This window comes from Silene latifolia, chromosome 1, assembly GCF_048544455.1.
Source record: "Silene latifolia isolate original U9 population chromosome 1, ASM4854445v1, whole genome shotgun sequence".
NCBI classification, from domain to species: Eukaryota; Viridiplantae; Streptophyta; class Magnoliopsida; order Caryophyllales; family Caryophyllaceae; genus Silene; species Silene latifolia.
This window is the reverse complement of record NC_133526.1, coordinates 106,609,605-106,625,608: the sequence shown is the minus strand read 5'-3', so window position 1 is coordinate 106,625,608 and position 16,004 is coordinate 106,609,605. Positions and strand designations below refer to the sequence as shown.

The 16,004-nt window shown below is 41.2% G+C and overlaps 1 protein-coding gene across 1 annotated transcript; it reads right to left on the bottom strand.

Moving 5' to 3' along the window:
* Positions 1-587: 587 nt before the first annotated feature.
* LOC141652391 (uncharacterized) lies at positions 588-1,106 on the bottom strand. Its single transcript, XM_074459854.1, has one exon. It carries the CDS (start codon positions 1,104-1,106, stop codon positions 588-590), a length of 519 nt encoding a protein of 172 aa, XP_074315955.1.
* Positions 1,107-16,004: the final 14,898 nt, after the last annotated feature.

Sequence of the window (16,004 nt, the reverse complement as noted above, 5' to 3'; positions counted from 1 at the left end):
CAGAATCCGAGCGGACTGAACCCAAGACGAGCGGATTGAAGAGCTATGATCCGAGCGTCTCCTCTTTGATCCGAGCGGATCTTCTTACAGGACAGGCCGTGCCTCAGCTAAGGACGAGCGGATCGTGGTGGGACTAGCAGAGACGATCTGCGCATGTCCCTCGGGAGTTGCATTTCCTCAAGTTTTCTTAGGGTCTTAATAGTCATTTAAGCCCTTAGTAACTCTAATACTTGTACTTAATTTTAGTATAAATACCCCATTGTACTACCTAGATGATCATCATCCCTTAATGCTACCTTAATCTCATCTTAATACTATCTTAATACTCTCTTAATTTAGTCTTAATTTAGTTGTAATACACATTTTAATATTAATCATATCTTAACCTTTCCTTAATTTCTCAATTGTTCTTCCTTTTATTTGGGTAATTAGAAGATTATTTGGGTTTATTTGGAGGATTGACAACCTTCCATCAATCATCAAGTACTTCTATTATTCTTTGCTTTATTTTTTTTGGTGAAATGTGAGTTGTATTATATTTATATCAAAAAAATAGAGTTCCAAAGGTACATATCAACTTATATCAATTACATTAAACCAACTTCCTTGAGCCAATCTATTTCTAGTGTAGAAATCTTCCTCCTGTCTTTGCCATGTATTAGCAGTTTCATATCCTCGACAATGTTTGCAGCAACCTTCTGTGGTCTCAGAAGAACCCCCTCAGTCCTGCATTTATTTCGATGGTGCCATACATGATATATAGCTCCCAAAACCATTCCAGCTTTCACTCCCCTCTGCAACTTGGTGCCAATATCCTGTACACAGCATTCCAGAACACTGACTACTGGTAGCTGTAATCCAGTTTTCTGTTGCAGGCATTGAACTACTCTGAGACTGTAGTCACACCCAAAAAATAAGTGATCCATGTCCTCTGATGCCTGTCCACACAACCAGCAACTATCATCAATATCCACTCCATACCTTATCAGTTTATCTTTGGTTTTGAAAGCTCCCTGTGCATAGAGCCATCCCATGAATTGCTGTTTTGGGATTACCCATTCATTCCATATCACCCCATCCCAGCTCACCTTAGGACGAGATCCCATAAGCCATTGGTAACAGCTAGCAGTGGTGAATCCTACCCCTTATATGTTCCATGTCCCATTGATATATGCTGCTACCAGATCTTGTTTAACCCTGCAAACTCTCCTCCAAACCCAACTAGTATGAACACCAGGTTGGTACTGCCACCAGTTCACTCCTTTCAAATGATTGTGCTTCACCCATTTTACCCATAAGGTATCCTTATCCTCAGCAATCCAGTTAACCAATTTGCCTATCAATGCCTTATTCATCATCTCCAGGTTTTTGAGCCCTAGGCCACCCTCAGACTTAGGCCTGCACACTGTTTCCCATGCCACCAGTGGCACCCTATGATATTCAGCACTACTATCCCATAAAAAGTTTCTGCATACAGCCTCCACTTTTGCTATGATACCCTTTGGTAGAACAAACAAGGATGCCCAATAAGAGTGTAAAGTTGACAACACAGCTTTCACTAAAACAAGCCTCCCAGCATATGAGAATTTCTTTGCTCCATAACCATGAATTCTACTACAGATTTTCTCAACTAAGCACTCACAGTCTTGTCTTTGCAATCTAGTGGTTTGAATAGGCATTCCAAGATATTTAAAAGGAAGCTTACCCTCTACAAAACCAGACACACTCAGGATATCTTGTTTAAGTTGATCAGGCACCCCTCTGAAATAAGCATTGGATTTTGCAGCACTTATCTTTAGTCCAGTGGCTTTGGAAAAGGTAGAATATGATTGAAGTAGCAACATAATAGACTTGGCATCCCCATGGCAGAATAGGAGCACATCATCTGCAAACATTAAGTTAGCCAGTTGTAGTTGCTTGCACATAGGATGGAATTTGAACTCAAACTTGGCAGCAGCATACTTTATGGTCCTTGTCAGGTATTCCATGCATAATGTGAATATAAGAGGAGAGAGGGGATCTCCCTGCCTGAGCCCTCTTTTGCCATGGAAATATCCAAACATTTCTCCATTGAGGGACAAGGAGAAGGATGCTGTTGTTATGCATTGCATCAACATTTCCTGGAACTCCACTGGGAATCTAAGTTCTTCAAGGAGTTTTTCAACAAAAGACCACTCCACAGTATCATAAGCTTTTTGGAGATCTATTTTAAAGAGACATCTAGGAGATGCATTTGGCTTTTCATAGCATCTGATCAGATCTTGGCATATGAGAATGTTCTCCTGGATACTTCTATTTTGTATGAAAGCTCCCTGATTAGGATCAATGATTTGAGGCAACACTTCAGCTAGTCTTGCACATAGAAGCTTGGATATAACCTTATAAACTACATTGCAACAGGCTATAGGTCGAAATTGAAGCACAGTTTGGGGCCTGTCACATTTAGGGATCAAGGTCACATTTGTTGCATTCACTTGCTTCAGTAATTGTCTGGTTCTGAAAAAATCCTGAACAGCATTAATCACCTCCCCTCCAATCTCATTCCAAGCATCTTTAAAGAACTTGCTTGTGTATCCATCAGGTCCTGGTGATTTGTTATCAGGAATACTGAAAACTGCAGCTCTAATTTCCTCCCCCGTTACAGGTCTCAGCAGAATAGGACTGTGATCATCCCTGCATCTTTGGCCTTGGTCAATGATCTTCCTGTGAATTTTAGTTGTAGACTGATTTGTCCCCAGGAGATGCATATAGTATTCCAGGAATGCTGTCTGAACAAGCTCAGGACTGTCACAACTCTTTCCCTTCATGTCCTCTATAAATATCACTCTATTTCCATTCCTTCTTTTTTTGAGGATGCCATGGAAATAGGCACTGTTAGTATCCCCTTCCTTCATCCAGAACTGCTTTGTCTTTTGAGCTAAGAAACTCTCCCTGGCACTACTTAGCTTTTTTAATTCCTGAGATGCCTCAAACTCAGCATTAAGTAACTGAATATCAGTGGGATTTCTTCCAAGTTGTTCCTGCAAGTCATGAACCTGCTTCTGGAGCCTGCTAGCTGAATGTTCAATATCAGCATACCCCTCTTTATTCAAGCTTTTCAAAGCTGGTTTCAGCTGTTTCAGATTTTTCACTAGCCTGAACATGCTAGTTCCCATCAGGTTTTTGTCCCAGTTAGTCTTTACAGTCTGCAGAAACTCCTTTGCAGCTCCCCACATGTTGAAGTACTTAAAACATCGTTTTCTTTGGGAGTTTTTAGAGCTACTAATAATACAGGGGGTATGATCCATGAGACCCTCAGGCAAGAAATGGGCATAAAGATCAGGGAGATGATCACACCAATCCTTATTAACCATGAATCTATCAATCCTACTGTATATCCTCTCCTCAGGTTTTTGTTTGTTATTCCAGGTAAACAGTGCCCCTGTAGCATCAATGTCAATTACTCCACAGTCTGCTACACAGTGCCTGAAAGGATCCATCTCACCTGATGGAGTGATGCCACCTACCCTCTCTCCAGCAGATAACACACAGTTGAAGTCACCAGCAATTGCCCAAGGACCACTGACTTGACTAGCAATTCTTCTAAGATGATCCCATAAAGGAGCCCTATCATGAATAGAGTTGAAAGCATAGACCATAGTCATATAGAAAATGCTTCTATTCTCAATTGATTCAACTCTCATGTGAATGAACTGAGCATTATATTCTAAAAACTGCACCTTAACAGCTTGAGGCTGCCACACAATCCAGATTCTCCCACCATTGTGATGTCCATTATTAGTTGATATGCACCAATTATTGAAGTTATTTACAGCTTTCTTCAGAACCTTACTCTTTATTTTAGTTTCTAAAAGACCAAACAATCTAATATCTTTATTCTGTAAGAAAAAATTTATTGCTTTTTGTTTTCCTACTCTATTCATACCTCTCACATTCCAAAATCCTATCTTATCCATTTAAAATTTTTGGTTGAGGACTGTTACCATTAGCACCACCACTTCTTCTAGGGGGAGATGAGACTACCTCTTTGTAGGAGTGTGCTCCAAATGAATCCGAACTGTATCCACCTCCACTGTAGTCTTGTCTCTGCATTTGGACTAATCTTTTAACTGGAGTAACATTCCTAACTTCTATATTCTGAATTGGACCTTGTATACTCCCAGGGGGATTTGCAGGGGTAGGTCCTGCATTTTTCTTCACCACAGGCCTCCAAACCATCTGAACTTTTGGCCCCTTTTTTTGATCATTCCTCCTGCAATCTATCTCCAAATGCCCCATTCCCATACACTTTTTGCATTTAACTGGCCTCCATTCATATTCTACCTCAACTTGAATCACATTACCATTTTCATCTTTGAATTTTATCTTTTCAGGTAAATCTTGATCCACCATAAGGACTGCCATCACTCTTGCATAACCTAACCTTGTTCTTTGCTTTATTATTTGGATCATCTCCATAGGTATAATTCCTTTTTACCCTTGTTTAATTATTGTTAATCACTTTCATTTATTCATCATATTTTGCTTTGTTAGTATGATTAACAACCTTATTAGCATGCTAAACTTGATCATGAGTGAGTAGTTTCTCTAGCTAGGGTGAATGGGGAATTAGGGGAAACAAACATGGGCATTAATCTATGCTTAATCTAATATGTTTTTATAATTAATTTGCTTGCTTGTTGTGGTTTTAACCTATGCACATGTTATGTTTGATAAAATGCGAGCCTATGACTCCTTGCATTTTTTGACCAGCCCTTATCTTTTCAATGAGGCTTGTAAGATATAAACCAACTCGAGCCTCATTAGACCATGCATAGAGTTGAATAGGAAGAATTAAGTTGACTTCTAGGTGTTGTACAGTCTAGACGACTCGGCTCCGGGACCCAAATCTTCCTAGAGATTGTAAGACATACACTAACTCGATCCCATCACAACAATAAGTGCTTGCATCTAATTGAGAACATGTATGTATAATCTACTCCCATGAATCTGACGGGACGTGGTCGTCACACACCCAATCAAACACATTTATATTCTCAACAAACAACTAGTTAGTGGTTAAGTCGAGGTCGATCCATGGGACGATGTGCTTTGGGTTCTAAGTCTACCTATCTTAATTTATGCTAGTGTCACAATTGATTTGGGTTTGTAGTTGCTGAGTCTAGACTAATAGAAGCAATAAAGTAAAACAAGCAATAAAAGGTGTAGACAAATAATAAAGGATACTAGGATGTCATGGGGTCATATGGGATTCATGGGAGTTGATCATACAAACATGTTCTCAATTAAATAGCAAGCACTTATTATTGTGATGGGATCGAGTTAGTGTATGTCTTAGAATCCCTAAGAAGGTTTGGGTCCCGGAGCCGAATCGATTAGATTTTACAACACCTACAAGTCGACTTAATCCGTCCTATTCAACTATATGCATGGTCTAATGAGACTCGAGTTGGTTTATGTCTTACAAGTCTCATTGAAAAGCTGAGTGATGGGTAAGAAATGCAAGGATTCATAGGCTTAGCATTTCATCAAACATAACATGTGCATAAGTTGAAATCACAACAAGCAAGCAAATTAATTATGAAAATCATATTAGATTAAGCATGAATCATTCCTTATGTTTGTTTCCCTTAATTCCCCATTAATCCTAACTAAAAGACTACTCACTCATTATCATGGGAAACATGTCATTTATGGTGTCAATCATTACAACATGTATAAGCATGATAAGAAGATTGAGGAAATAAACAATAAATAGTAAAAGGGTAAAAGAATTATACCAAACTTGAGATGATCCAAATGATAAAGCAAAGAATAAAGAAGAGAACTTGATTGATTGATGAAGAGTTGTCAATTCTTCAATAATAACCCAATAATCTTAAATTACCCAATTATAATAAACTTGAACAATAATTAAGGAAAGATTAATGTGTAATTTTGTGGAATGATTGAGATTAGTCTATTCTAATCTACTCCTAATCTAATCTAAGATAAGTTTCTATTGTGGGAACCTCCTCCTTTTGATTATTACAAATGGGGTATTTATAGTAGTGTATTACTAGGTTAAGTAAGGATAAATGAGTAAATAAAAATGCTACGTTTTTAAAGTGGAGAAATGCAAGTATTTCAAGGAGATGAGCATATCGCGCAAGTGTCGTCATCATCCGCTCGGATCAGGGAGGGAGACGCTCGGATAGTGAGGTGAGGAGACGAGCTTCTTCTGCTCGGGACGCTCGGATTGAGAGAGGGAGACGAGCGTCTTCTGCCTAATCGGCTCGGATTGTTCCTCAAAATGGCCCTTGCTTTTCCTCCTTTTGCATGCTCCTTATTCTTGTGTTGTCGGTCTTCGTTCTTGCCTCCTCTTTCACACTAGTCCATCCAATATCATCAATAAGCTTCCAAATATGCACGGGAGACGGGAATTTCCGCATAATTATCTTCTTTCCTACAAAACATACGAAATTCACTAGGAAAGCAAGATAGAAAGCATTTGACGGATAAAATGGCTATGGAATGTTATAATAGTATGCAAAATAGGTTCAATTAGGGGACTAAATGTGCGCAATTAAGAGTCACATCAAATATCCTCAAACCGAACCTTTACTCGTCCCGAGTAAAGAGGTGACTGAAACTAGACCTTTATTTAAACTATCCTACTAATATAACTGATGTGAGACAATTAGCAGGTCTCACTCCGCCCCTTCAACTCACAACAAGACAACCATGAGGTAGGATGCCTTCTTGCATGGCAAGGTGGGGCTTTCAAAAATGGCGACACATCCAAGCATTAAAGCACATAAAACAAGTAATGGATGCATCTACAAAAGAATAGCCACTTTCCTCATCTAAGTGGCGGAAATTATCTACAAGGAAAACAATCTAAGGGTACACATTCCATCATAGATACGGTTTCTTCAAATTACTAAGCCTAGAAGGATACCAATAAATCACCTCCAAGTTGTGTCAAGCTAGGGTACCTTTGTCCTCAATCATTAAATGCTTTCATCAAGAGTAGACTCCCTATGGTGTTAGAAACACTCGAGGATCACGGGATTCCCCTTCTTGCCTAGGCAAGAAGAAGGGTCTTCCCCTCTCTACCATGCACAAAAGTGGATTCAATGGAAAAGGGATCAATAAATTTTTGAGTTTGATGTGGGAGTTTGCTTTTGTTGTTATTTACCCTCCCCCCAATTTGTGGCATTTGACATTTACAGAACATTTCTTTGCCATTTCTTTTGATGTTTGGCATTTTCAACACTTGACAATTTCAATTTTTTCTTGCATTTCCTTTTTGAACATTTTCAAAGCTACCCCATTTGTAGTGAGGGTGCTTATTTTTGAAGCATAGGAGTTTTCATTTTGTTACTCCTCTTTTCTTTTGATGCAATTACAAACTCTTTCTTTTCATTTCAATTCTTGAACTCAAATTTGAACATTTTTTGTGTCCATTCCCTTTTGTTGACAAAATGTGGTAGAAAATGGATGATGGTTGCATGGTTTCAAGGGTCACCTTGGAATAAACGGTAGCCAAGGTGTTATCACACCATAAGGTACTCTTGACTAGGCCTCAATCCATGGGTCAAATGATACTAGCATGACACATCCTAGGGTGTTTTACAGGCATTCTAGTGAGCAAAGTCTTAAGAAGAAAAAGTATCTACAAGGGCCTATATACACTTGCATTGTCAAGCTTCCCAAATAGATGCTTTCACAAAATCTTTTCCTAAATGCAAATATATGCCATGATGCAGCTAACATTTATACATCCTAATGCATATGCTTCTACCAACTAGTATGCCATATAATCTAAATGCAATCCTATAATCACATTGTTCATACCGCATCAATCAAAATAAAGCCACATAGTCATTAACATAGAGAGGAAAAAGGAGATTGGAAAGATCATACCATGCGGTCTTCATGATCCTCATGTCTTAGACGTGGCGTAGTCGATCAATGTGAAAAAGGATAGATAAACAAACAAACAAGTATATACAATATATAAAATTCTACACTATAAAGGAATGAAAATGGTTTTGGTTTTCAAATTTTCAAATTTTTATGGGTTTTGTTTTAATGAAATTAAAGAACATATTTTTGGGATTTTCAAAAATTGTTAATTTTTTTTGTATTTTTGGAATATAAATTCCCACCTCCCACTTTATTTTGGACATTGTCCTCAATGTACATGTAGGAGTAGGAATAAAAAAGAAAGTACATGTGTTTGGATTTTTGATTTTATGGAAATAAATGCAATGATATGAATGAATCAATGCTCTAACTAAATGTAATTTTATATGACATATATAGCAAATGAATGCAATCTAAATTATATTAGATGATGTATGTTTTCTTTTAAACTATGGTCACCTATGATCAAACCTCCCCAAACCGATTTAAACACTATTTCTAGTGTAGAAATGAATAGGTTTGGTCATTAGTGGCAATGCATGAATGCAACTAACTATATGAGACATGTGAGATATATTACAATGCAAACTATACTATATGAACTAAGTAACGTAAATGCAATATGAAATATTTCACAAATGCAAGCTAAATGTATATAACTAAATGCAAGGTAATTTAAAATGCAATGTGATACGTGCCTAATGTATAGTCTTTTTGGCCTATTTCAGCACGTATTCCTATGCATTTCTATACTGTTTTTATGGTATTTTGCCCCGAATTGGCTACTTTGGTGTATACTGTCCTTTTTGTAGGAATGATCGCGAAAGTAGTGGAACCACACTCCTTTTTGTCCTTTTTGCATGCATTTTGAGGAGACGGGATTGTCCCAGAGTGAGATACTGCACTTGGAAGCGTCATGGCACGCATTACGAGACACTTGGGTGAAGACGTAAGCTGAAATGAAGAAAAAATCAGTCGATCGAGCTGTTTGCTGGTCGATCGAGTGGTTTCTAGACCCCCTGATGGTCGATCGAATTGTTCCTCAGTCGATCGAGTAAGCTGCACAAGGACCAAGTCCTCGATCGAGTAACCATTTGGTCGATCGAGTAACTTTTGCTGAGAAGATGGTCGATCGAGTGGTTTAATCCACTCGATCGAGTGGTTTTTATGGGTTTGGGCTTTAATTAGCCCGCGTGATGTTTTATTTCGCATAAACTTGTTTTGTTTGATATTTAAGCACGGATTATTAGGTTAATTAGGACTATCTAAGATATTATCAACTCTCCACTGAAAACTTTACTACATTCCTTTATTCCTTTCACTGTTACTTTGCTTTGGGGTTATTATTGCTCGGATTCAGTTGTTCTTTACGCCGGATTCGCATTGATTGTAATCCTTTCTCTCCCTTTATTAATAATAATCATTTGTTGCTTTAATTTCTCATTTGTGTTCTTATTTTCCTCTGCCCTAATTTTCATTATTGCGATTTATTGTTTATTCATTATGTTTTCTCACTGGAAATTTATCTCATTGTTAGTTTAATTACCAATATGAGTAGCTAAACTCCCTTCATGTTGGGATTAGGGAATCTGCGGTAGAAAGATGACGATTTAGTAGATGAATTAGACGAATTAATCACGAGACTCTGTCACTATAGCAATTTAACTGTAATTCCCGACCTAGTTGAGTGCACGCTTCTATGTCAACCATTAAACTGGCTAAAATTAATCCTGGATCGAAAGATTGGACTAAATAGGCCTGCTATAAACAGTATACTACCCTAATGAGGACGAAAGTTAAGTTAGTGGTATTTTAGGATAGAGAGTGGACCGAAAGGACCTTTTAACATCCGTCTCACATTAGTTAAATCGAATCATTTACTGGTGAGTTATTGGACTACCGTAGTGAACCGAAATCCCGACATGTCCCTCTCTTCTTGATAGTTTAATCGTATTTTACTGCCTTTACTGCTCTTTATTTCATTTCTCTTCCTTTCAACCTTCGTAGTTTAGAACCAATTTCAAACAAACCCCCAATTGTTACCATAGGATTAGAAATAGACAGCTATAGTTACATTACCTCCCTGTGGATTCGATACTCGACTGCCTCTGCTACATTTTAGTTGAGACCGTTAGGTTTTATCTTTGATAGGGTTGCGATAGCCGTGTCAAATTTTGGCGCCGTTGCCGGGGAGGCAATTTTTCAATTTATTAGTTGCTTTATTTTTAGTCCTTTTCAGTCTAAGGGACACCCTTTCCTTAGACTATTCTTATTTTATGTTGTAGTTTCTTCTTATGCGCAGGTCGCAGGGTGGTCCACTACTACCATTCGATCCTGAGATTGAAAGATCTTTGCACGTAAAGAGGAGATTATTTCAAGACCAACAGTCAGAGGAAGAACCTAGTTCTCATTCCAACTATTACGAGAACGAACTGTTCGAGGACAATCCACCGTCTTCTCCAGTTTCCAATTCATCTGTTGAAACCGTTATTTTTCCAGACTTTCCCGAAATGGCCGAAAAAGCGACCATTGCCAGTCATTCTGAACCCACAACAGAGGATCTTTACAAGGGGTTCGAGCTACCAGGGGAAACTCGGAAATTCGAGCCGAAACCTTCTTACCTTAATATGGTTGAGAAGAATCAGTTCGGTGGGGCTGCAAATGAGGATGCAGCGAAGCACATGGATTCCTTTATTGATTACTGCTGCTCCATACCCCCACCTGCTGGCGTGACAACAGATCAGATAAAAGAAACCATGTTCATCTTCTCACTCCGCGATGCTGCGAGGGAGTGGTATAGGGATTTGGACCGAGCTGCTCACGACATAACTGATTGGAATTCATTGGCTTTAGCGTTCTATAAGAAGTACTTTTCTGCATCGAGGACTATTGCCATTAGAGCTCAGATAACGAGCTTCAAACAAGGGCCTGACGAGAACTTTCACGAGGCATGGGTTCGATTTAAGAAGCTAGTGCGTACCATACCGCACCATGGTTTCGAAAAATGGAGCTTGTGCAATCATTTCTATAATGGTCTGTACGATGATCAGAGGGCTATTTTGGATGCTGCTGCCAATGGTCGATTTGCTGAAAACATGGGAGCAACCAAGGGGTGGAAGATCATAGATGCTTTGGCCATCCATAAGGCTGAATATGGGAACTCGAGAGGAAATCAAAGAAGAGCCGCTGAATCTTCTTCTGTCGCTGTCCTTGAAGCTCTTACTGCAAGGTTTGACAAGTATGAGCTAGGAGGAGTTTCCAAGGGAGGGATGTATCAGGTTAATGCTATGACAGACGGTCCTTTCGTCTGTAGAAGATGCGAGGGAGAGGGGCATGTCTCAGATCATTGTCCCAGTCCTTTTGAGCAATGCGCTGCCTTCCAACACTACAGGCAGAACAACAGTTACTACGAGCCGAATGTCCACCCCAATTTGAGGTGGAGTAATCAGAATGTACTCAATCCCACTGCCCCTCCGCATCAGCCGTACATTCCTCCACACAAGAATCAACAGGGCTATCAGAAGCCTCCTTCTTTCAACCCTCCTAACCAAGGTTCATCATCTTCTAGTGGGGTGAGTGAAATGGGTGAGCTTAAGTCCATGATGCAAGCCATATCGAAGCAATTGCAGCTGAATGATCAACAAAATCAACAGCAACACGCGTCATACAAGGCACTTGAGACTCAAGTTGCCCAACTTGCTGCAAATCAATCCTCGAGAAAGCTGGGTCAATTACCGACTCAAAATGAGAAGAATCCACATGAGACGGTAAATCTGATAGAATTGAGAAGCGGTCTTTCTTATGAGGGACCAGAAGTGAAGAAATCAGACCCTAGGGAAGCCGTTACTGATGGTGAACAGTGTACTGTCGAGAAAAAAAGGGCTCACGACAAAGCAGTTACTCGATCGACTGAAGACTGGTGTTCGATCGAGCAGAATTGAGGATGATAGTGGTCGATCGAGTGATTTTTCCACTCGATCGAGTGAACAGGAGGAACAGACTGGTCGATCGAGTAGAATTCCTACTCGATCAAGTGAAGCAGATGATGAGATTGGTCGATCGAGTAGAAACTTTGCTCGATCGACTGCTGTTGAAGAAAAAACCGCTCGATCGACTGAAGAAGTTGATCGATCGAGTGGTATTGATGACGGGAAGCTTATACGAGAGCCTGCTAGTGCTCGTTTAAGCGAGAAATCACCAGAAAGACCTCGTTCGAGAGGTAAGAAGCGTCCAAAGGATACTGAACTTGCACCGGAGGATACATTGGAAGCGAGAAACAAGGGACTCGAGATACCAATCACGGTTCCCTTCCCGAGGCGGCTACAGAATACCAAAGTTAATCAACAGTTTGGCAAATTTGTCGAACTTTTGAAGAGCTTGGAAGTCTCCATGCCGTTCACTGAATTGCTGACTAAGGTACCCTCTTATTTAAAGTTTATGAAAGAAATTTTAGCACGTAAGAGGACTATTAATGATAATGAGACCGTAGCTTTGACTGAGGTGGGGTCAGCCCTATTTCAAAATAAGCTACCTCCTAAGCAATAAGACCCGGGTAGTTTTTCGATCCCTTGTCACATCGGTATACATTTGATTGACAACGCGCTATACGATTTAGGCGCTAGCGTAAGTGTTTTACCTTTGTCTCTAGCCAAGAGACTTGGTTTGACAAAACTGAGTTGCACCAACATGACTGTCCAGATGGCCGACCGTAGTTTATCACGGCCACTAGGTATAGTAGAAGATGTACCTGTTCAGATCGGGAAGTTCTTTGTTCCCGTTGATTTTGTTGTCTTAGACATCCCCGAAGATGTGCACACCCCTATCATATTAGGGAGACCATTTTTGTCTACTGCCGGTGCAGTAATAGACGTCGGCGGGAAGACTTTGACCTTCCAGGTAGGGGATGAGGAGCTGATTTTTCATCAGTCCAAGTTCCGGAGAGCTCCTATGCAAGCCCAGCCTTGCAATGCTCTTTCTTCTATTAGTCCTATAGTTGACACTCCAGATGAAAATTTGGAGAATATTGCTGTTATTGCTAACCCTCCGCCTCATACTGAGAGCAAAAAGGAGGAAAGTTCGTCTGTTTTCCTTGCTGTAGGTACAGATGGAAGCAAGAAAGGAGTTGTCAAAGGATGTTGTGCAACTGTTGTCAATCAAACTGGAAGCAAGGATGCCAAAGAAGATGACAGAGGAGCAAGGACGAGTAAAGTTCGAACCTACGTGGATTGGAACTACATTCCTCCTAATGTTGCAAATAGTTATTCAAGCTCATGGAAATTAAAGAGGTCGGTCAGTATTGCTGAAGTGACGTCCTCCAGTCAGAAGCCCACGAAGGGGCTACTGAAATTTGAAGAGAATTGAACGGGGAAATGCCCCGTGTAACACCTTGTAATAGCATTTTTTTTTGAATTTGTTTTGAATTTGTTTTATTGCGCTTTAATTAGGACAATTAGTTTTAGACAATTTTTAGCATAAACGTAAAGACTATAGACAGTGTTTTTGCGTATTTGGTATTTTGGGAAACCCTTGGATGTGTTTTATGCAGGTTTGGGGAAGTTTCACGCAATTCGAGGGAGAAAAGATGAAATTCAAGAGCCTACAAGAGGAAAGTCCTCGATCGAGTACTTTTTGTACTCGATCGAGTGAAAACATGGTCGATCGAGTAGTCTCTTTACTCGATCGAGAAAAGCCAAAGGAGCACCTGGTCGATCGAGTGGATGCTTATCGATCGAGCAATAGGGACATCAAAAGTCCTCAATCGAGTGATTTAAAATCACTCAATCGAGTGAAATGAACAGGACACGGGAGTTTTCTAAACTTAAACTCTTAATTTCCTTTTCTATTTCATTTGCTTCCCTAATTCCGTCTAACCCCTCCCCCTAATTGCGATTTCAACTCCCCCAAATTCTCATTTTCTTGCTCAAAACACCAAATCCGTCACCTACATTTCATTGCTAGCATATTAATCTTCAATAGCCCCTTGATTTCCCCTCTATTTGTGTCCTTTTTCGCGGTTTAAAAAGGGATTTAGGGTGTGCGGTTTTTCAACTGAAAAATCGTTTGTTTTTGCTTGTTTCTTGAGGATTATTTGCACTTGTAGGTCGTATATCATCAAGTAAGTGTTCCTTCATGCCTCTTTCATTTTAATTTAAATTATTTCGAATTTTATGAGGTAGAAGTAATTTAGGGTTTCGAAAATCCATGTTCAGTCGAATGTTTCGACTTAATTGCCTTTGTATGCCCTTAATTAGCTTGCTTGATAATTATATCCCAATTCCTCGCTGTTGTTACATGTTTGATTCGGAATTTGCGCGAAATTTCCGCGATTAGGGCTTCTAAGTCGAAATTTTCGACTGTCAGACGGTCTCTATGCTGTCAAGCTTAGTTTAACTTCAGTTCCTGCTTACTTGCTGTTGTTGTTAACTGTTTTCCCGTCCCCTATCGCCCTTGCATGCTGCTATTTCTAAAATTCTGAGGAATTGTTGGGTTTGTCTGCTGTAAGTCAAATTTCTCGACTGATAGGGCCTTTACGTGCTGTCACATGCTGGTTAACGTGTTATTTTAGCCACGGTTAACAGCCGTTCTTCTTATCATGCCCTTTGTGATGTTGCAGGATGGATACCAGTTCCTTACCTTCAACTAGTACCACCTCCAGCCCGTCTGTGAGCGAGTCAGTGGCCCTTGCTGTTGCCACTAGCTCCGCCTTAGTCACCACCGCAGCCTTCGCCATCGTTTCTACCGCCGCCAGGCCTTTTCTATCTTTGGGTCGAGGAGCCACGCCTCGATTCCCGCAACCCGGTATCCGCCACCTAGGCCGAGTCACCCGGCTAGCCAGTTAGCCATTACTTCCAGCCCTTCTGGGGCTGTTGTTACGGGAGAGGCCGCTCTCACCCCTCTACCAGGGATGCCCACGGTACGTTTCGCTTCCGCGGATCACCGGATTCGGTTATCCGCTTTGCTTCGTTGTCCCCTCTCCTCCACCCGTTTCATTGCACGGACTGACCTAGAGACCTTAGGAATTTATGAGGAGGTATGTAGTTTGTTGAACGGGACGGGTATGTCGGGTTTGATTACCATGCAGGAAGCTGCTATTCGTATCCCTACATTCGAGTTTTTCAGCTCCTACTCTTTTGACACTGACTCTTACGATGCCAACCACTCTAGTCCTTGCATTCACTTCCGACTCCGCAATGAGTCGCACCATTGGACTTTGGCCAGGTTTGGGGAGGTTCTTGGCCTCGTTAGTGACGGCCCCATCGACCCACCTCGGGATCTCCTTCAGCCGCTTTGGGCTGCACTTTCTCACACTCCTTACCCCACACGGAAGGGAGCTCACGTTCACTTACCTGCTCCCCGTTACTTTTTGTGACTGATAGGAGAGACCATCTTTGGGCGACCTGAGCCCAATAACGTGACCAACACTGAGCTAGCGATTCTCGCGGGGTACCTTAACATTGACTACGGTACCCCGTTTGTTCTAAACATTGCTTACTTGGTAGCTCAGCATTGGAACGGAATTGGGACGAAGGTCAAGACCTCTGTTGTCTGCGGCGGGTTAGTGACTAGGATTGCCCGCCATCTTTACCCCACCGAGCCTGGACTTATCGCGCCTCAAAAGCAGGCTTACCTTGACTTGGCTGCCATGGTTGACTTCGCCTGTTTCCAAAAGAAGGGCGCGAGGACGTGGAAGATTTGTGGTTCCACGTCTGTTACCTTGCCGTGCCCTACCCTTCCTCCACTTTTACCGCTCCTGACTGCTGCTGAGGGAGCGAGGCCACCTCCACCCACCTACCACCTTACCTTCACCCCTACTTCTTCTTCTAGGAAGAGGAAGCGGGAGGCCGGAGAGTTATCTAGCCCTCAGGTTCAGACTCCGGCTCAGACTGGACCCACACAGACTCCCACGCCTGTGCCTCCACTTACCCCTCCTCCTTCTGGTTCGGCCTTGCCGGCCAATTTTGTTTGCCCTCCTGTTTTAGGGGCGCCCGAGGTCATGGACCAAGGGCGTCGTGATGCCTTGCTTCTGGATATGTGCAGGTACCTTACTGAGATGAGACGGGATATGGCCTTGGCTGTATTCCCGCTCTACGAGT